General features: G+C 37.5%; 1 protein-coding gene across 1 annotated transcript in view; it reads left to right on the forward strand.

Annotated features, from left to right (window-relative positions):
- The first annotated feature begins 9,783 nt into the window (after positions 1 to 9,783).
- LOC109401373 (protein ref(2)P) overlaps positions 9,784 to 23,686 on the forward strand; it is a 33,685-nt gene continuing 19,782 nt past the window's right edge. The window contains exons 1-2 of the mRNA XM_019673903.3: positions 9,784 to 10,401; positions 19,575 to 20,106. Coding sequence (XP_019529448.3) covers positions 10,221 to 10,401; positions 19,575 to 20,106 — 713 coding nt within the window. The 5' untranslated portion in view covers positions 9,784 to 10,220. The remainder of the gene's footprint in view (positions 10,402 to 19,574; positions 20,107 to 23,686) is intronic.

The following is a 23,686-nucleotide window of genomic DNA, read 5'->3' on the forward strand; positions in this document are numbered from 1 at the left end:
CGAACGCGGTTGATACCGGTTGGGTATGTTTTAAGTAATGCAAATATGGATACTGCCCATGATAAGAGCACCTTTAACGGTGCGCTTCTATACCCCGTTTGGCAGCCCTCCATCATTGCAGCAAACTTTACCGGTCGCTGCTGGATGCGCTCGCAAAATAGTAGCGCTATGGGTGGGTGACCAAATATAGTAGCGGGACAGTTGCGCTGCTAAAAATTCTATGGGAATATGACAGCCCTCCCGATACGAATCAGGGTGACTAATTTGATTGCTACCGGTGTGGAAAAGGGTGGTTAAGTCAAAATGGTAGCGCTGCGCGGGTTGCTCGAATAGTAACCGCCGTTAATGTTGCTCTAAGAGAATCACCCTTGCACACAACTGACTGACAGATCGGTAAAAGTGTGAAACCGAGGGGCGGATCACTTCCAAAACAACTGAATCGAAAATGTGTTTTGATGGAAATCCCGGATAAAAAATCACCATTCATTACATGGTAAATATTATTAACATATGACTGGTTTTATTGTTCACAATAAAACACATAGTAGATTTTTTGTTACTTTTTACAATAGAAATCAAGCCCATATAGTTCGTACAATAAGTTAACATTAGCTTTATTAGTGACTAATTGATTCGATTGTTTTTCAATAGTTCTATAATAATTTAAAGTTACTATCAGTAAAAATTAATTTAAGTTGTTTTTATATAGTTGCAAAAGTGCCTGCAAAGTTCTCATGGACTTTTTATTTAAAAAGAGTTTATTTCTCAATTACACTTAAAAACAATTCATAACAAATAAATAACAATAAACATTATTGTTGCTTGGATCATGTTTGTATAATCAAATACAAAATCACTTGACATATTTTTTTATAGTTTTCGTTTTAAATATGAGTACAGTAGATGTTTCGGTTATCGAATGTTATTCGCTAAAACTTCAACGACTGACAGATGTCAAGCCGTGTTGGCAGAGGAAGCTCTCAATGAATAACTGAGGAAGTAGTTATAGAAAACTAGCTGAAAAGCAGGTTTTAGCCAAGCGAGGACGTTACGACAAGAAAAAGATGAACAATGATTTTTCTAATGTTTTCCAATAAATTAAAGGAATCTAGAAAATAGTAAACTACCATTGATAACAATACAAATACAATTTGTTTAATGGGGTCAATTGAACCGATGTTAAAATAAACATGCAATAATATTTGTTGTTATGTAAACAGATTTCGCCTTTGAAAAACCAAAGAATTCATATTTCTCGGTAACATTTTTCTTCAGCATTTACAGATTCTAATGGCCACATGAATTGTAAACGATTTATGGTATGAATCATACGACCTGAGGTCTGACTTGTGATATTTGGCAGTTATTTGAAAAGATTGATGATAGATCTTATCAACAGCTGCCAAGCAACACATACCAGACAGACATCAGAGTGTTTGACTCTTATCATAAAATGTGCATATCATTCTGGCGGCTGTTAGTGCTCGTAAATGCTGGATATAAATGTTAGCGGGAAATATAAATTCTATGAATTTTCAAAAGCGAAAATTGCTTACAAATAACAACAAATATTATTGTATTTTTATTGCAACAAGGATTTATTTGACGCCATTCAATTAATTGTATTTGTATTGTAAGAACAATGAAAAACATTAAGATATATGGTTTTCTTTTGAAAATTGCCCTAAAAATGTCTCATAAAAACACAATACATTCTATTGTTTTTCGCGAAAAAGTGTATGAAAATTTTCTCAAAATTGTATGGTTAAGATACATAACGACCACCATTTTTTATTGTAAAAGTGCCATTTACCATTCGCCGGATGGTATAGAACAATAGGGGTGATGGTGAGTGTGCTGTTTTAATTACAATACGTTTAATGGTGAATATTTTTCGAAAAAATGGTGTTGTAACAATAAAATTTATCGTATTTTTATGATATTTTTTATCAGGGATGCGTTACAAAATGCTCCAATGCGTTGATACAGTAGACGTTCGGTCGGTGCAAACGGTTTAACTGCAATGCTTTTTAACTGCAAGTCCGGTAAGTGCAACAAATTTGCAGTTATCGCACCGCCAAACGTCAAAATGGTGCGCCATGTTAGCCCTAATGAACAGTCGAATGAATTTCTCGTTCATTTTACGTCAATTGATGGCTTGTTGGCACTGTCAGGCGTTGCAATTATCGGATTTTCGTTCGCTAAAGGCCCGTTTAGACTATCTGATTTGTCGGTCTGATTTGAGTGACTGCTTGAAAAAAATGTATGAAATCGTAAACAAAGGTCACTCAAAAAGCTCGAATCAGACCGAAAAATCAGATAGTCTAAACGGGCCTTAAGTGAAACGTAAACATGTTGCAGTTACCGAACGTCTACTGTAAATGCATTTGAAAATGTAATGCGTTGAAAAATGCACCAAAATATCCAATGCGTTGAAAAATGCACAGGAATGCATGACGAATTTTTGGGGTTTTTGTTGGAGTGGAGTAGTGGCAGCCCCCTGGTAATATATGGAATAATTGAGTAGTGACAACCCCCTGTAAGAGGTCAGCATAACTGTCAAATGAAGTAGCCGTATAAGTGTATTTGTGTGATTGACAAGATGAGCGACGAAGCATACACTCAGAAATAAAAGTATACACGGAATTACTATTATTTATGCATTTTGTATCCGCATCTCTCTCACTCTCTTTTTGTTTTCATGCTATCCGCTGCTTCGTCTGGGTTGACGAATTACTTCACTTCAACCCAGGCCAAACGGCAGATAGCATGAAAACAGAAAGAGAATGAGAGAGATGCAGATACTAAATGCATAAATAATAGTAATTCCGTGTGTTGGCATCACTGACATCACTGACATCACTGATATCTGCACCAGTCTATACAGGGCCGGATTTACAAATGTGGGGGCCCGGGGCCACTGTGTTGTGGGGGCCCTCTTTTTAGAGGATATTTTTTTTCATTATAGAAAAAATCAGAAAATATGAAAAATTCTTCCAAAAATTAGGGATGTTATTGGGAATATTAATCTAGCTTAATTAGCGTAGCGTAACTAGAAAAAAAACAAGGTTGCAACCATTCATTTGCAAAGATTTACATTCATTTGCTATTATCTCGGTTCAGAAGCATGCTATCGAAACACAATGTATGTATGAATTTAACCTAGTAGTTTTATCTGAAAGTTTGCCGAATAACATTGGGGTCACACGCATACCAAAGCTGTGAGCGAGCTGTGAAGGCAACTTTCCACAGTATGAATGAAATTTACATTCACCGCGTGGAGAGTTTCCTTCACAGCTCGCTCACGACTTTGGTATACGTTTGCGACCCCAATGTTATTCGGCAAACTTTCAGATAAAACTACTAGGTTAAATTCATACATACATTGTTTTTCGATAACATGCTTCTGAACTGAGATAATAGCAAATGAATGTAAATCTTTGCAAATGAATGGTCGCAACCTTGGAAAAAAGCTATCTAAGCATAACAGAGATCCTGTTATGAAAATCTAATCTGAAGACGATTGCAAAAGAAATTTTATCAAGTAAATAACGCTTTATCTGAGAGTGTTCAAAGTATTAGATGCTACTGATCAAGTCAAAATTTAAGAGAAAGTCCTTTAAGAAATTTAAAAATAGATTTTAAAGGAGACATTTTTGATAAATTTCAAATAAAATTCATAGTGCTATCTTTGGGGCCGTTTTATTTTTTATTTTTTTTATCTGTATTAACGAAATTTTTAGCCCTAGGCTAGTTCATCTCGGGACCCACACTTTACTTCCCTCCCGAAGGAAGAACTCACATTTTGCGAGTTTGTCGGGAGTGGGATTCGTTCCCAGGTCCTCGGCGTTATAGTCAAGTGTTCTAACCATCACACCAGGTCCTCTCCTTGGGGCCGTTATTGCAAGTTCAAATAGAATTTCTTGCGGAATCATTGATGAAATCTATAGAGTGGCAAACCGATTACAAGGTTTCTTTTTTTGTGGAACTTAAGCATTATCATTTCTAACGCGACTTCGAGGATTTTCTTATGAACGCGCAAAATAATTGTTCAGAACTTTTTGTGAAACTTCAGGAGGCAAAAAACCCATAGTGGTATTTTTAGCGGAAATTCAACTAAAAGCTGCTGAAGAAATTTCATCGGAAATCCGTATTGAGTTCCTGATGGCAATTCTGTTTTATTTTGAATAGAATTATAAGTAAAATTTCATAATTATCTTTGGCGGACGATTTTTTTGCCAATTTAAACAAAAATGGTTTGCTTAACTTTAAACATCTCAGGATCTTTCAAGAATTTCTCCACCAATATCTACTGAAATTTTTAAAAGGAACCTATGGATTTGTTAAGAGATCGCCTTAAATAACACATTCACGCCAGGGAAGAAAAATTCGTCATGAATTTAATCAAATTAAAGAAAATCAGACCAGATCTTTGCAAAAAAAATCCGCCAAAAAATTTTGCTAGTTCCTTTAAAGAAATGTTTCAACAATTTTGGGATTCGATTTGAATAATTTATATGTTTGGTAAGCGGAATCAAACTCTAGAACTTTAAAACCTTTTTTTTATTCTGATAGAAACACTTGCAAATCTTCAAAGAACTATGTAGGAAATGTTTAAAAATAATACCAATAATTTTCGATTAGCAAACACGAATTTTCAGCAGAAACTGTTCGACTCTCTATTTCATGGAGTTTAAGATATCATCCAGAATTCAGGTGAAAATGATCATTCCGAACCATGAAAATCTTAACAACTTTCAGAGAAAGTTTGAAATTTTATAAAAAAAAGGCAGATATCTGCTTCTTTCTAATTTGAAGCACAATATTTCACACACATCTTGAGAGTAGAAGTACTTGTGATAAAAATTAAATAACGATGTTTTCAGCACTACTTTTTTTCGGTTCCCATTTGAAGTTAGATTTTGTGGGGGCCCCTAAAATGTGGGGGCCCGGGGCCATGGCCCCCCTGGCCCCCCCTTAAATCCGGCCCTGAGTCTATAAAAAGGAAAGAGTGATGACATGTGGTGACCGGGCCGTATATAGAAGCTCATTCATTCACGTAGGGATAAAGCAATTTATAAACAAAAACAAATCCGATAGAAAAGAAGGAGAAATCTAAAATTTATATTCTTATTTCACTGTAGTTTAAATCTAGTAGTAATATCTAAATCAATATTTGAAGTAAGTATTAAGATAGTCTGTATATGCTCTATCTAAATTTCATTATTATTAGGTTTAAGCAAACAAAGATTTGAACGTCAAAAGGATATCGAAGTGCGGTTGAGTTAAAACTAAATATTGTAAGTAAGTGTAAATTGGTTAAGATATTTATAATAAAAATGAACTATTTTCAGTTTGAGCCGATCTTCAAAGGCTGCTCCAAAAAATTAGTTTTTCTCCACAACAAACTCAAAAATATTTAATCTGACCATACCTACGAAGATATGCCAGACACTCCAAGTATTGCTGCTACGACTTGTGGGGCCTGCAGTTTAGCTATACAAGACGGAAAAGTGGAATGTGCATCCTGTGGTAGCGGATACCACTGTCAGTGCGTAGGCGTAGTGGAAGAGGAGCTAGAATGGTATTGTCCACAGGAAGACTGCCAAAATCAAAAGGATCTTTTTGGTCAAGCATCGAAGACAGGTACGAGGAAGAAAAAGAAGAAACCTGTAGATAATGCGTTCAGTGTAAAATCTGACGGCAAACTCTGTCCGGCTTTGGACATTCAAGCGAGGTCTTCGTCGAGGGAGAAACAGCTTCGGTTAGAGGAAATACAGCAAGAACGTATTTTGATGGAGAAGCGTCTGGAAGTGGAACAAATTCTCCAACAGCGAAGGATGGAAATGGAAAGCGAATTGCAAGAAAAGGAATTGCGGCAAGAAAAACAGCTGTTAGAACAAATCTTGAATGAGAGGCGGAATCATTTGAAGCGAATGAAGAATATGCATCAATCGTACCAAGCACAGTTCGATGTAATCCAGCTCGAGCTGGATAAGATGAAGCAGCTTAATCGACACCGATCGAGAGGAATTTCCATTGACGATGGGACTGTCGATTTCGATGGAAACGCTACTCTGAAGGAAGACAGCTCGGATGAAGAAGATGGTGAAGTGTTCGTGGAAAATCCAAGTGAAGAAACCGATATGGAGTCAGGAAATCGGAAGAAGAGGAAGCGGAACAAAAAGAAGTTTGGCAGAAACGCAGTGGAGCGACTTTCGACCATCCCAACGAAGGCGCAATTGGCAGCGCGAAATTGCATTTCTCAGAAACTGCCGACATTTTCCGGAAAACTTGAAGAATGGCCGTTGTTCATCGGCAGTTACCGAGCATCTAACGAAGCCTGCGGGTATTCTAACGTTGAAAACTTGATTCGTTTGCAGGAAAGTTTGAAAGGCCAGGCATTAGAGAGCGTCAGAGGACAGCTTCTGTTTCCAAAAACAGTTCCAAATGTTATCAGTAAGCTTCAACAGCTCTATGGGCGGCCAGAACTTCTATTACAATGGCACCTTGAGCAGTTACAAAATTTGAGGCCGCCAAAGTCAGACAAGTTGGCAAGCTATATTCCATTCGGCAACGCTGTTGATCAACTCTGTCAGCATTTAGAAGCGGCGGACCTGCAGCAGCATTTAATGAATCCCCTCCTCGTTCAACAGTTGGTTGATAAGCTCCCTGCCAACGATAAGCGAGAATGGATTCGTTTCAAAAAGCAGCAAAAGAGGGTAACGCTTCAAACATTCAACGAATTTGTATCAGGAATCGTATCTGAAGCGTGTGAGGCAAATGTATGCATTGAGTATGAAATGGAGCATTTTGAGTACAAAACGAGACATGATGAGCAATCCGCATCAAATTATACCGAAAAGGAATCGGTTTACACGCATTTCACTCCAGAAGATAAGTACGATGAAAATCACTATCGAAGATTTTGTAAAATGTGTGGACGAAATGACCACCGTCTTCGATTCTGTCGGCATTTTAGGGAAATGCCGCTTGAACATCGTATGAAAGTTGTTGACGAATGGGGGCTTTGCGTAGTGTGTTTAAACTATCACGGAAACGCACCTTGCCACTCAAAATTGCGCTGTAACGTTCGATATTGTGTCGGGGAACACAATACCTTACTGCATCCGGTAGGAAAAATTGTGAAACTTGGTGACAATGCTTACTCCAACAGTTCCACTTTGTTTCGCATGATACCAGTGACACTGTATTATGGGACAAAATCAATAGATACACTGGCATTCCAAGATGAAGGCGCTTCTACGACATTGATAGACGAAACCCTGGCAAATCAGTTAAGCGTGATGGGAATCAAGCAGCAGTTCACACTTGACTGGACATCAGGAATCACACGTGTTGAACAGAAATCTCGACAAATGAATCTGTTAATATCAGCTAGGAATGGACTTCAGAAGTTTTCACTTAATACTGTACGCACAGTAGGCAACTTACAGTTACCTTTGCAATCCTTGGACACAAATGAAGTCAAGGCACAAGCTTCTATAGGAGAAGATCTTCCAATTGCTTCTTACGAGCTCCAGCGTCCGGGTTTGTTAATTGGTTTAAATAATATACATGTCATCGCTCCAATCAATGCTAAAGTGGTTAAGTCAGGGGAATTAGTAGCTGTGCAATCAAAGCTAGGATGGGCAGTCTATGGACAGAAACAAAAGGATATCAATGGAAACGAAAGAGATAACTTGATCAATGCAGATCATCAATGAAGCAGTGATGCATAAAAGTTTCAGGTAAATCGGGTCCACTTTATAAAGGTACCGATGTTACGAGGGGGAGTTTGTTGGCATCACTGACATCACTGATATCTGCACCAGTCTATAAAAAGGAAAGAGTGATGACATGTGGTGACCGGGCCGTATATAGAAGCTCATTCATTCACGTAGGGATAAAGCAATTTATAAACAAAAACAAATCCGATAGAAAAGAAGGAGAAATCTAAAATTTATATTCTTATTTCACTGTAGTTTAAATCTAGAAGTAATATCTAAATCAATATTTGAAGTAAGTATTAAGATAGTCTGTATATGCTCTATCTAAATTTCATTATTATTAGGTTTAAGCAAACAAAGATTTGAACGTCAAAAGGATATCGAAGTGCGGTTGAGTTAAAACTAAATATTGTAAGTAAGTGTAAATTGGTTAAGATATTTATAATAAAAATGAACTATTTTCAGTTTGAGCCGATCTTCAAAGGCTGCTCCAAAAAATTAGTTTTTCTCCACAACACCGTGTATACTTTTATTTCTGAGTGTATATGCTGATGAATATGTATGTTTGTTATTGTTTTTTTAGTCCGTACCTGAGACGAGACTCGCGAAGAGGAAAAAAAGCAACGTCAAGTGTAGCTCAACTGAGCTGTCAGTTGTAGCCCGTTTCATTACGTTACCTAAAATGAGGAAAGTATTGCTATCCGAAATAAATTCTGAAGACAAAATTCACTCCGAGCAGCATTTTCTTCTCCTGTAGTGTCAAAAATAAATTGAACACAAAATATTCCAATGATTACTTTGCTTGGCGATTATTGGCAATGCAAAATTTCACCTCAACATGATTTTGTGCGTGAATGGGATTCAGTCACACTGCATGTGAGGTGATGCGGTCACGTACGTGTTTGAACCACCAGCCCAAAACATAATGTCAACACAGATAGGAAGAAGAAAAAAATAACAAACTGGAGAAAAAGAAGACCGTCTTCGCGAGTCTCGTCTCAGGTCCGTACTATGTCTCCTTTGTAAATAGATGTCCGTAGAAACGCAGCAGTTGTACATATTTTCTTCCGTATCACGCAATCTCGGGACGGGTAGTCGGTAGAAACTCGGTTCCGCGAAAGCGTCCACTATGCTTGCTGGGATTACAACAGTTTTAATACATAATTTGTTGAAAAATACGCCAATGCGTAGGAAAATGCGTGTTATTTATCAATGCGTATAAAAATGCGAGCATTCCACCAATGCACTTAAAAATGCGTGTTTTCTATCAATGCGTAGAAAAATGCAAGTTTTTTTTGTCAATGCGTATAAAAATAGGAACAATTTTATCAATGCGTTGAAAAGTGCATGCTGTAAAATTTTGACAGGTGTTGTTCAATTTTAGAAATGCGCAAGAAATGCGTACCTTAATACGCTAATGCGTAACAAAATGCGCCAATGCGTATGTCAATACGCAAGGCTGAATCGAAAATGCGCTAGTGATTCGCCCCTCGTGTGAAACTAAAATTTTTCTTGCTAAGCGCAATATTTTGGTGTTTATACACGCACACCAATGCAACTGCACCGAAAATGTTCGTTTATTCAGCGAAAAGTGTAGCACGAAGCGGTGTAGCACCGGTGCAAAAACGAAAATGACATAACTGGGCTACGAGCTTAGTGCAACGAACGAAAGTTGACTGTACTTGGGTTGCTGTTTCGAACCAGACTCATTATTCTTGAATGTTTACGTTTTGCAGGTCTGGCCCATTTCAAATGCTGCGCTACAGAAATCTTTTTCAAGATAATTTTCTCTGAGCGTAACGATTTCAAGAACTTTCTTCTGAAAATAACGGTACTCTTCCAGCGTTACCAGACCGTTATCATCCGTCAAAACAAACGTCGGAAATGGGAGAGAATATCGGATTCTCGGGAGAGAGAACGTTTTCTTTTTTTGCGTTTTCATCGCCGCACTGCTCCACACGCTGGCGCTGGTGGTTACGCTCTTGTTGTTGTTTTTATTTACGTCTCATATGAAACCAGCTAGTCTGGAGTGAGTAGAGCTGATTGGTGATTCATTCTTCTGCTAGTGCTAGAAGCGTCTGGAAGTGCATTTTGGTTATTCTCTGTGCTGACAAGCAATTTTCCTAGTTCAAAATTTGCCCGATCATTGAGGAGTCATTGCTTATCCCATACTCCCAGCTGCCGAAGGAAGTGTAAGAAGTGCGTGGAGTTGTGAAATTTGTCGGCATAAAAAGTGAACCGAAAGCTTCAAGCGTATTCAATCCAAAACTTACTGCTGTCTGCTTGTGTCGTGTTGTTCGGAAGGTTGCGATTCGTTAGTTCTGTCTTTTTGGAAAGTGTTACAAAACTACAATAATTCAGTCAAGGACAATTCTGATTCCATTGATTAGACCGCGATTCAGCCGAGTGAAAAAGTGCATTCCGAACAAAAGCAGATTAATTTTCTAGTGCAGTGATTGAGAAGAGATTATTGCAGCAGCGGAAAACAAAATGGTGTTCCCAAAGGCACTGAAAGTGACCGTCTTCAGGGAGTCTGGGGAGACGGAAAATTTTCTGCTATCCACCGAGCTGCACCGGGACATTTGCCATCGATTCGACAATCTCAAGAACGAGATTGTGGCCCGCTATCCGGAGCTGCTCCAGTACGAGGAGATTAAGTTCGTTTGGATCGGTGAGTTAATCCGGTTGAATAAGGCTGACACAAATTTCGATTTTCTCTAATGTCACCCCCCCCTCGGAAAATTTTGGTCGGAATTCGACATTTTGAGGGGGGACACAAATAAATTATTCAAAAATTTAAAAATTTTGAACTGAAATTAGAGTTGTCGAGAAAATTTCTTAACAAATCCGATGAGTTTTACGATTTTGCCTAATTGTTTGGGTAATTTTTCATCAAATACATTTATTATTTATTATCCCCCCCCTTGACGAGTCAACGAGCAAAGTGACAAAAGAAGAAAATGAGATTTGTTCCGGCCTAATGGGTGATGATCTGTGCGGGTCCGGGGACCGGGAAAAATACATGGGAAGAGTGTTTTTCTTCCTTCAGTTTCGTAACTGCGCATTTTCCTTTCTTGTTTTTGCTTTGAAGATTATATACCATCATATGGTGGTGGCAGTGATGGCAGTTCTGATTCATTTTGATTTTTTGTAGGTTTCTGCTTATCAAGCTAGTAAATTTTTTAGCAATGACAACATTTTTGGCGGATGCATGCAAACTGCCCATTCGCCAGACTTTTCATCGAAGCTTTTTAATAAACTTCTTTCAAGATTTCTTATGACTTTCTCATCGAGAATTGTAATGTATTCCTGATATTGTTGGTAGATGCCTTATACTATCTTGGCTTGTACTCAGCTGATGATAGTATTCTAAAATTTGTAGCAAATTCCATAAAAAGGTCATTGTAATGCTTCGTCAGATTACTGATAAGATGTGTGATAAATTATTTGCTAGTGCTGTAATGATAAAATCAGAGCAAGTAACCCTGATAAAAATTTCCAATAAAATCACCATAAACTACCATAAACTATAATTGAATAAATTTGACTATTCAACAACAAATCATGTTGTGTACGTATTTTGCTGCTGAAAATGGTGTATTGGAACTACAATACGTGTACAATAAAATCAATGGCACTAGAGATTTCAATAATAAAAACACCATAAGTTGAATGGTAGTTGATTTGATTTTTTTCCAGAAAATTTGGATTTTTTTATGGTAAAGATACATAACAACCCCCATTTTCTATTGTAAAAGTGACATTTACAATACATGCTATGGTGGAAAACCATAAGATCTGTTGTTATTCTATCGTTTTAAACAATTGAATTAATGGTAAGTACCATTCAATTCATCGTGTTGTAACAATCCATTCTGTTGTATCTCTATGATCTTTTTTATCAGGGAAGCCAAGGTTCCCCGATTTTCTCCTGGAGAAATCTCAGAAGGAACCGCTTGAACCATTCCTGAAGGAACTGCTGAAACAACTTCTGAAAGAATGTTTGGAAAAAAATTGCCTGCTGAAATTTCTGAAGTAGTTCTAGGAATATTCAAGAAGTGTCTGAAGATATTTCCGAAAGTATCGCTGAAGAAATTTTAAAAGAAATTTAAAGAAATCTAAAGAAAATTTTAAATGCATTCCTGAAAGAATTTCTGAAAAAAAGAACAGGAATATTTTAAGAATATATAGATAAATTTTCTGAAGAAATTCCAGGAAGTATACCTGAAGAAACATTTGGAAACCTCTGGTGAAACACCTAACAAAACCTCTTGAGAGATTTTTGAAATAAAAACCTGGAGAAATACCTCTTTCTGGAAGAGAAATATGTCTTGAATGAATATCTAAGGGAATGTGCAGAAATCTTGGGAATTTCCCTAATAATCTTTTGTACAATTTCTAAAGCAACCTTTGGAGAAAATTTTGAAGGACTTCTGATTCTTAATGTATCCGTGTATAATTTTATGAAAAAAAAACATTGAGAATTTTTGAGAAAGTTCATGAAAGGTTTTCTGGATAAATGCTTTGAAAAATTTCTAGAGGTATCACTATGAAAAAAAAAACTCAAGAAATTTGTACATGAAGTTCTGGAACAATCTATTCAAGATTTTTTTTATAAAAGTAATTCTTGAAATATTTTCCCTGTGGGAAGAATTAGTAAAAATTCCCAAAAAAAATCCATGCAACATTTTTGGAAGCTTTCTTAAGGAGTTTTTGGAGAAATTTCTGGAGGACATTCTAAAGTGTAAAGGAATCCCTTGAAGATTTTGTAAAAGATTTCAAATTGAATTTCCTTAGGATGTCCAGGATGATTTTTCAAACTTAATCTACGAGGAGCTTCCAAAGGAGTCTATAAGACTGCGAATTTATTTAAGAATTTCTGGGAACTCGTAAAGGCAAATCTCTGAAAAAAACAAGACATACTTCTGTAGAATTTATTAGTCGTATTGATAATTAAAGCCATGGGAAATTTTATGAAGGAATCCATCCAAAAATTTATGATTATTCCTTATGGCAGGTTCTATCCCACATTTTTTTAATTGGAAAAGTTTCTAAAGAAATCCCAGACATATTTTCTGACAGAAAATTCAGTTTAAAAAAATCCCTGGAGCAATTTCTAAAGCAAACTGCGAAGAAAGTTTTGGATTAAATCCCTGGAAAATCGTTAGAGAGAATGCCTGAAGGCAATACCAAAGAATTTTTCGGAAATAAAATCTAGAAAAGTCCAGAAAAAATAGGGTAAATCTCAAAAGGATTTTCTAAAGGAATCCCTGGAGAAATTTCTGCAGAAACTCATACACAACTCTTTGTAAAACTTCTGGAGGAATCCCTAGCAAAATTTCTGGAGGAATTGGGGATTGCTTCCGGGATTCCTCATGGGGTTTCTTCATGAATTCAAGTATGCCTCCGAATTCTATCAGGAACCTCTCCAGGAATTAATCCAGGACTTCTTCCGGGAAATGCTTAGGGATTCTCTTAGGAAATCCTCTTGGGATTGCTTCCGAGATTCCTCCTGGGGTTTCTTCAGAAATTCTTCAAGAATTTCTCCTGTGATTTCTGCAGTGCACCCTTCTCGGATTTATTTAGAAATTCCTCCAGGGACCCTCCAGAAATTCTTTCTGGAATTCCTTTAGGGATTCATCCAAGAATACCCCCAGGGATTGCTCCGGAAATGTTTCTAGTGATAAATTTTAGAGGGATGCGTACACTGCCGGTGGACTCATAAATGTCACATGTGCAAAAACAGAGAATCGAGAAAATCGCGTCCAAAATTCGAAAAAGTAAATTGTCTCGACTATGTAGCATTAATACCGAATCATGTTCTAACATCAACCAATTTTGAATTTGAGCACTAATTTTTGTTTTAGAGCGATTTTAAAATTTCATAGGATTTCCACTGAAACGTGACACTTATGCGTCCACTTTTCAGAATGTGACAAATCGGCGTTGCATTTTTTCAACAATTTTCGGAACAAACTACATATTTTTTTTCCCTATATGCAGGCCCGGATTAAGGATTGTGGGGGCCCGGGGCCCGAGCGGATATGGAGGCCTCTCAGAGAGATGACCAAAAATGTTTTTCCTTATTTTCGAACAGTGCTTGAGTAATATGAGAAATAAATCTAATGTTAGCACTCAAAAAAGGTTTTTGTGGGGGCCCCCCTGGCCCCCCCTTAGATCCGGCCCTGCCTATATGGTAGTACACCATGATTCATGGTCATGGGCTGCAAAATCTTAATATTGCCAAAAATGCACATGTGACAATTATGCTTCCACCGGCAGTACAGGTGCCAGGAAATTCTCCAAGAAGTCATCCAAGATTTTTTTCACAATAATTGTCTCCCAAGACATTTTTAGGAGTTAATCCACGGATTAGTTCAGGTATCCATCCATGAATTCCTTCAAAAGTACCCTCTGCAGCTCCTGCAGAATTTGTGACGGGCTTGGTGGTCTAGTGGCTACCGCTTCTGATTCGTATGCAGAAGGTCATGGGTTCAATCCCTGGCCCGTCCTTTTCATCCTACTTTGTATCTTTCTATCCACTTTCTCTCGCTCTCTCTTCTCTACATATACAACTCATGTATATTCATATGTTCATAGCCATCGCTAGAACCAGAAACGAATTGAAAAAAAGTCGTTTCCCTCCCTTCCAACTTCCACTCACAGCACAGTGTATATATAACGCCTATAAGTTATGTAACCAAAGCGTGCTGTGCCGCTTGACCTTATTCACCTTATTCACCACACAATCTATCACGAACACTAAATAACCCGTATCCATGGATCGCATCACCGACCCAACGGTGACTCCCAGATCTCCCGTCCTTTCCGTCTAACAAATACCCCAGTCCGTGCGGGTTGTGGGGACGCAGAGTGCTCTCGGTCTCTAGTAGCAACAACCAGTACACTTTAACATTCCTTTCCCTTCCCAGCTGACTATAAGGACTTGGCCGGCGCCGTTATTGATCAAATATGCATGAGCTGCTAAAATTGCACTTTGAGCAGTGGCGTCTCGTAACCTCACTTTTTACCTGTTCAACGATGCAAAAACATGCAATTGCGGAGAATACAAGATTAGAATCAAATTGAAAATTAATCAAAATAGCTAATCTCGCCATGTTCCGTTATTTACAAGCTAAGTTGATTCGAAAATTCAAGAATTTACACTTGGTGAACAGGTAGATTTGAGGTTAGGGAATCGCCACTGACTTTGAGAATAAGTGGAATGTCCCAGCCCCTTATTCAGTTGGATCTCAGTGCAATTGGTACCAGTTCAGATCAATCACGGAGGAGCAACCATTGTATAGTCAGAATTGATCGTTGATCGTTTTATCTGCAGCTCCTGCAGAATTTGTTCTGTAATTCTTTCAGGACTATATCCTGATTGTGAGATTCTTGTTTTTTTTACAATCACACGACACGACGCGGAACAGGACATAACACTTTTTGTTCTTTTCTTATTATTATGTCCTGTTCCGCGTCGTGTCGTGTGATTGTGATATAGTTCTTACGTTGCACCAATCTCAAAAATATGAGTCTTGTTTTTTTTTCTCCAAGAAACTCTTCAAGAAGTTGCCCGTTGATGTTTGCAGGAACTCCTCCAGAAATTCCTCTATGAGCTTTTTCATGGATCTTTTGAGGGTGTTCCTTTAGAAAGTCCTAAGGTTTTTTTGCCTCGAGGGTTTTCTCAAATGGCTGTTTTAGGACTTATCCTATGATTCCTACAGGAATTTCTCATGAAATTTCTCCAAAAAGTTGCCTAAATATTTCCCTCCAGCAGTTTTTAGGAGTTTACTCAGGGATTCCACCAGGAATTCTTACAATAAGTCCTCCAGGGATTCTTCCAAGCAATACACATGACGGAAAAAAGTCACGGCAGCGCAGGATTTGGTTGCCCAGAAGTCACTGTGAATTACTTGGAACATGTAAGTACTTACAGGGTCAAGCGCTTCCAGACATTTCTCCAGGGAGGTTTTCAGGAATACATCCAGGGAAAACTCTTTCGACATTCTCCCAATGTTTACTTGCAGGATTTCACTAGGAAATGCACTTGATTTCCTCCATAGACATTTTTTTTATTACAATACATTCCAGTGATTCGTCCTGGAATTCCTTCAGGTGAATTCCAGGATTCTCCGGAAACACCTACAGGAAATTATTCTAGAATTTCAACAGGGATTCCCTCCAGGAATTGTTACTGGGATAACTCGAGAGTTTCTTCCAATGATAGTTTCAAGTCTTTTACGAGAATACCTTCAAGAATTCTTCCAAGGATCCTTCCGAGAATACGTCAATTGAGATTCCTGTAATATTATGTTCTGAGATGGGCATAATCCTATAGGAACAGAGATCCAGATACCAAGATTGCTAATAAGCATAGACAAACTGGGTGATTAATTACTGAAACAGTTCAAGTTAGACGACATTTAAAAAAAAATCTTCGTACGGGATTCCATTACGCTCCACTGGAGAAAATGTTGACGGAAATTATGAAGGAAATTCTGGGTTAATCCTAAAAAGAGTAGTTCGTAATTTCCAAAAGAGTTTAGCTATGATTTTTTATGAAAGCTCTGTAGATACCTATTAACAAAAGATGCCATCTAAGATTCCTGTATAAGATTCCTTCCGATATTTGTTGAGTCTGGGATGTCTTTCAGAGTAGTTTTCTAAATTTGTGCTGGACTATCTCCTATCATTTTGTTTTCCTGGGTGTCTTGGGACTTCAGAGTTTTTTTTTGCAGAATTTTCCTCGAATTTCTTGCAGTGATCCTCATGAGATTAATGTTATAGATTTCCTACGGAGTATTCCCTAAGCTCTTCCCAGTATCCCAACCAGAAATTATCCCGAGGTACTGGGAGTAATACCGAAAGGAAATATCAGGAAAATTCAAGGAGTACCTGTGAAAGCCTCTAAGACAAATCTCTGGAGGAACTATATGCGAAGCCCCACGAGAAAGTCTAAGCGAAATATTGAAAAATATTCTGTAAGAAATTCCTGAATGAACTTTTGCAAACACCTCGAAAGCATCTGTTCGAAAGCTATCCCGGAAAATCACTTAAAGACATTCTTGAAGGAACTTTGAATTTAGAAAGGTGGAATTAAACGAGACACTCTGGAACTATATAGGAAAAACTTCTGGAAGAAATCCCGGGAAGAACTTCGTCAGACACCCCGTGGAAAACTCCTTCAGATAACAAATAAATATAGAGCAAGAATTTTCAGCCTTTTGTCTCACGGCGCCATTTTCGGAAATAAATTTGTATACGGAGTAGGGTAAGAAATCAAACTTTGAACTAGTCAAATTGTAATCTTAATTTGAACCATTTCGAAATTCATTAAAACGACGTACTTTTTACGCAAATATTGTCCCAAAAAAGATGTTAAACAGCTTTCCGTAATATAACCTGATAACATGGACTTTAAAAGCAGTGAAAAATGCGTTTTTGTCATGGAAAACAGGCAATTGAAAAATCACTGTGATTTCACCTATTTCCCCCCAGAGAAAGCCCATTTTCGGTGCACCCGTACAGCTCATGCATTGCATCACACGCAATAAGTGAATACGTCAAATGAAAGCTTATTTATCGTAGAATCGACCAACCGAATAATATTCCGCATTATTTGTCATAAAATTATCAAATTTAAGTGATTCTTACTTGGAGAATGTTATCTTAAGTTGAACCATTTGTAATCTAAATTTGAACTAGTAAACGGGGGTGAGCTTCTAGTGTTGGCCTGTAGATTGCGCTAGTGGTTGCTTTGTTTACTCTTGGGGGATGAAAAATTCCAAATTTAGTTTCCAAATTCCTAAAGAATTTCGAACATTCTGAGGTGAGATTCCACTGCCAAATGAAAAATAGGTATGCGAATTAGCAGATTCATGTGATTTTTAATTGTTTAGCATGGAATTGGCTGTTTTGTGAGTTGCTCGAGCTGCTGCCGCCAGTAGTTCAAATTAAGATTAAAATTGGTTCAAATTATGATTACGATGGTTCAAATTAAGATTAAAATCATTGTTGATGAAAAATCGAATATTTCAATGAAATTCGGTGCAAATACAAACTTTTTACCATTTAACAGAAAGCTTATACCCGTGGCTTTCATGTACATACGATTTTGCCGTAGTAAATTATTTCCATGTGGGAGAAAAAATCACTTAAAATTTGCACTGCTTCAGAAAGCCGCAATATGGTTCAAAGTTTGATTACCTACCCTACTTGTTCAAAAAATTTGGAAGGTGAAACTTGAAGCTTGTTAAAAATGTTAATATGTTTTTTGACGCGATTTTGATATTTTGAGCACTAGAAAAAATATTTTGTCATTGGCATGTAATTTATAGAATTTTTGGACAAGATTCATTGCGAAGTTGGTTTCTGCCAAAATTCGGACCAGGTTAGTTGAGGTTGTTTAGTGGAACTCTGACGAAACCCTGTTTGAAATCCTGGAGAATTACTGGTAAGATTTTTGGTAAATATTACTCCAACATTTCTGAAGAGATTCTCAGAATTTTATAGATTTTTAAGACTTTTTGCAGTCAGAAGACTTCAGAATTTATTTTGAATATAGTTATATCAGATTCTACAGTTAATTCATTAAAAAAGGTGAATTCCCAAAAAAAGTCATATACAAACTTCCATTCAGATTCTTGGTAAGCTACTTGGAAGATAATTGGAAGTTTCCTTCTTAGGTACTCGAAAATATTAGACATTTCTTTTGAGATTTGTGGTGCAGTTCACGAAGATATTGCAACATATGTACCTTGGAAAATTTTTAGTATAAGGCATGTCAGGCCCCCTCAGCTTCATGATTTCTTTGGAACACGAATGCATCACCAAATGCTTCAGCATGCTTCAAAATTTTCAGGCAATCAGTTCTATATTCTTCCATAACTGGCAGCACAGCTACAAAAACGATATATATTTTCTGTCATATGTTGATTGATTGATTTGTCTTTATTAAAGAGACTTTCAGCCCTTGGCTGGTTCGTCTCTAGTATTGTCATATGTTAGGAAATCCTTCTCACATAGCCATCTTATTCTGCATTTAGTTCGCACTCAGTCTTCATAAGTGCGAAAACGTTAATAAAAGTGCGCGATTGAATCGAAGCCAGTCGATGTTTTCGGCGCACTATTTCTTGGATTTATATGCTGAATAAGTACTCTGAACACACCGAGTTGATATGTTGCAATCGTGCACTTTTATTCACGTTTTCGCACTCTTGAAAATTCGTGCTATAGTCCAGTGGTGAACTAAATGCGCTATATTAATCAATCATCTTTGGAGATGTTCCAAAGTGCTCTTATTTTCTTAAATGTTTCGTAAATTTAGAATCTGAGATACAATATTCTTTTAACATTGCTAGCGATCGTCCACGTTATTAGTTGTTTTATTTATTGATTATTTTTCGTAAAACCTGTAGCATGTTAACTTAAGAGGACTGTCGCTGTTCACCAGGCAAAGCTTTGCGGTGCACCGCGGCGCACGATCTTAAAACCTCTGATCGAGAGCATTTTACGCAAAACAAATACTTAATTGTAAGGTTATTCCTGTATACTTTTTAAAAAGTATAGACTTTTTATAAATTTTTGGTAGCTTTTGAATTATAAACTTTTGAAATTCCCTCCTGGAAAAACATGGAAAACTCCAGGAACCGTACACTTGAATCATGGGAAAGAAAGGGACAACATATTGTCAAAAAAACCAACTTGCGATTTAAAATAGTGAAAAATCTAATAAAATCTTCAGCGTTATCACCTTTCAATATATCAATATTAAAATTAATGCGTATCATTGATTCCTTTTCATTTCTAATAAATAAAATGCTTTTCTCTGTGAACCCCTAGATGAGGAAGGCGACGAGATCTTAATTCTCAACCACTCCGATTACTTCGGCTACATGGACGACCTTGTTATCATGAAAAAGCGGCGTATCTACGTCAAGGGCGTTAACAAGCTGCAGCCGGAGCAGCCAGCGGTGCAGGCACCTACAGCATCCGAAGTCCACCAGGAAGCGCCAATGGATCATGACGCCGCGGCCTCTCGGAACGCGGAATCCGCCGAAGACCTTCCACTGCACAGCAACGTGGTGTGCGATGTTTGCGACGATACAATCCGTGGCCATCGGTACAAGTGCTTGCAGTGTTTCAACTACGATCTGTGCATGCGCTGCGAAAGTCGAATGCGGCACAAGGACCACCTGATGGTTCGTATCCCGACGCCGGATGTCAGTCGCCGGTCGCCGTTCCGGCTGTTTGAGAAACTTCGCAGCTACGCCAGCGAGGTGGGAGCTCAGTCCGGGTTTGCCGCTGCCGCTGATTTCCGCGAAGATGACTATGAGAATACAAAACGATCTAAGCGCCATCATCGCCGGTCCAGGTGAGTTTTGTTGGGATGAGAGGGGACATCATTCTCATTCAATTCGAAAAATATTATTATTTTCTAATAATTGTTGTTCGAGCACTTATTTTGGAAATGCTTTTTCGTTATAGAAATAGTCGTTCAAAATCGTAAGAAGGAAAGAATTAATTCCAGTCCAAATTCAGTGATATTGATTCACCTAGCAAATGTGCCAATCCCTTCCCTTCTGGGATTTACTTCCAGTTGCAAACTAGTGTTTCATATCGATTATATTGATGTTGCTTCTGAATCAGATAAGTATTAGCACAACAGACGCACTGATAAGATAGACATAGCAAAACAAAAAAGTCCCCTTTCAGAAAAAAATGTCGATCCTTTCGCTAGATTAGTTAACTTGACTGCCTTCCGCAACAAAGCGCTGACACGCGTATGATTCATGATCATCATGGTCTGCTGCTAGCGAAAGCAAACAAGTTCTATTTATCGTTATTTTGGCCGTCTTGTTTCGCCGTTTCAGTAGTTTTAAATGAAAAGACACGTCAGGAACAACATGATCACCACACGTTTGGACCTGTTTGCGCAGGGCAAGTTGAAGCCCGTCCTAAATGTATATATACGAAGTAGATGCGTTTATTTCACATGAATTGGAGGCACATTGCATCAGAATTTTAGGGCGGCACGAGCAAAAAGATGAGTCATCAGTGTGGTGTAGATACCTAAATAGAATTATAGCGTCATTAGTTGATATTTGGTTTTGAGCCTACGACGGCTCTATGCCTACGACTTCATCTAGACCTGGCCTATCATTTTAGGCTCAGCTAAGTGTTCAATGAGCACATGAAATTTTCGAGGATTTCTCCTGGTATTCTGTCGTGGGTTTTTCCTGAAATTCTTTCGGGTTTCTTCCTGGAATTTCCTTGATGATTCTTGGAATTCCTTCCTGGATTCTCCCTTCTGGAATTCCTGCGGTGATTTTTCATAGAATTCCTTCGGGGATTCCTCCTGAAACTCCTCCGGAGAATTCCTCCTGGACTTCCTATGAAGATTCCTTTTGAAATTTCTTCGGGGTTTTTTTTTCTTGAAAATCCTTCTAGTTTTCCGCTTGGAAATCCATCAGAGATTCCTCCCAGAATTCCTTCAGGGGTTTCCCCTAGGATTCCTGCAAGGGTTTCTTCTGTAATTTCTACGGGGTTTCTCTTGGAATTTATTCCAAGATTCCTCCAAGAATTCCTTCGGAGATTCCTCATAGAGTTTCTTCGGGAATTTCTTCTACAATTCTTTTGGAGATTCTTCTTAGAATTCCTTCGGTAATTCCTCTGGATATTTACCGTAAAACGGGGTAGCTTTGATAGTTTTTCAACAAATTTTCTCATTATTTTTCTATGTAACAGTATTTTTCTAAGTTTTATATTTTTAAAACAAGTACTGGGGTATCCGTTATCAATTGCAATTGGAAGATCTAAAAATTTTAAATATTTTGGGTAACTTTTAGTTTGTTATATGAGCGAGTATGAGATTTTCATTTTGGGGTAATTTTGATAGTGCCCTGAAAAACACATCAAATCAGTGGCGTCGCGTAACCTCACTTTTTACCTGTGCACCAAGTATAAATTCTTGAATTTTTTGAACAAATTTGCTTGTAATAATTAGAAAATGACGATAATAGCTGCTTTCACTCATTTCTATTTCGATTTTGATCATAAGTCCCCTGCAATTGCAAGTTTTAGGGTCGGTGCACAGGTAAAAAGTGAGGTTACGCGACGCCATTGCATCAAATCCTAAAAAATCATCACCGATTGAAATCTTAAGAGCATGAATATGATTAAAGAAGCCTTGTAAAGTATATCAACTTGAATTTTTATAGCAAAATAAGGTTTTTTCACAAAATTCTACATATAAAAATGAGTTTGAGGAGTACTGAGTGAAAAACACAGTAGCTATCATAAATCATTATCTTTGTAAACATATATTTTTAACGGCAAATCAACATGGTGAATTTTATTTTTTGGAATTGTCTTTGAATGTTTTATAAACAAATTTTGAACATAACAAATTTAACTGCATGAAATTATCAGGACATTGCATACTTTTAGGCGTTAATTGATGTATGGTGATTTATGTCTCAATTTACAAAATTGATTTCAGTTTGTAAAAACGCACTTCGTGAAGAGATTCAAGGTCAGATTTGGAATCTACTGTAATGGATCTACCGAGAATAAGAGGCTATTCATTCAAAAATAGTCTGAACAGAGTTGTACAGCAGATTGTTTGAAAGGGTTGACAAATGACAAAAATATCAACAATTTTTATTTTTTGCCCAAAATGTTAAATATAAACTCGGTTTTAATGAAAATACGTTTAAGATGGACTTTTATATGTATAGTTTTGATCTACGTTTGCCTTTTTCTTAACTGGTTGAAGGAATCATAGTTATAAGATAAACCATACCATGCCTGTCGCGCTATCAAAGTTACCCGCATTATCAAAGATACCCCATTTTACGGTACTACAAATCCTTTAAGGATTCTTTCTCGAATTCCCTTGGAAATTCCAACTGGAATTCTTTTGGGGATTCCTGCTGGAATTTGTTTGTGGATCATTGCTGGAATTCTTTCGGGATTTCCTCTGATATGTAGCAATCAGAGTGAAACACGTATTAACTGTTTAACGGTTTATTACAGTATGACTCTGTTATTCCTACCGTCTGTCACTACTCAAATTTCAGTGCCTACTGTGATGGTAATTGTTGGGTGTATAAGTGTATTATTGTGAGATGTTCAATGACTTTAGGGATTGTAACATAAGGCTGAATGCACAAAATGCTGAAATTTGAAATGACTGAAAATACGAAAATGCATGCATAAGTTATAGCACTACTTCCTTTTCTTGGAGTAACGCCCGAACTGCGGTCGAGCCTGCTTTTCAGCTTTTGGCATATCGTGTAACAGGTACAAATATACTCAATGCCAAAGGGAGTCAAGAAAATTTTCATAATGAAAACTTCTTGGTCCGAACGCGAATCGTACGCGAAACCCTCAGCATGGGCCCTAGTTTTGAAACTGAGTAAAGGCTAATGGTGCATACCAACGAATATAAAAAGGAACTGATGATATTCACATCGTTAATTTATCCTTCTTTAAACACGAGCTATTTTTTCGAGTCATGTTGTTTTGGAGATTGTTGTCATTACGGCTACTTAAACAATATCATCAGAGATTTGCCCTTCTTTGAAATATATGCTATTCTTTCGAAAAATACTATCTTAGTAATGTAGGCGTTCAGTAATCCATAGCATTATGGCTAGTCGTAAAACTTTCCGATTCAGAACATAGTAACTGAAGCATATTCCCCCAAAATGGCTTATTTTGGCCAACCACGAACTAGAGACGGTAGGATAGTCAATCGTCAAGCTCAAGCAAAACCAATGCGAGTGACACGGCTGGGTAATCGACCAACAAGCAAATTTTCAAATAAATCGTTAAATCAATGGATGTTTGTAATTATTCCCAACAGGAGTGATCTGTTAGTCTGAGTTGATAGTGTTGAGGTTAGCCTTTAGGCTAGTGCGTTTGAAAACTAGTCGAGTAACTATTTCAGC

The sequence above is a fragment of the Aedes albopictus genome, chromosome 2, assembly GCF_035046485.1.
Source record: "Aedes albopictus strain Foshan chromosome 2, AalbF5, whole genome shotgun sequence".
NCBI classification, from domain to species: Eukaryota; Metazoa; Arthropoda; class Insecta; order Diptera; family Culicidae; genus Aedes; species Aedes albopictus.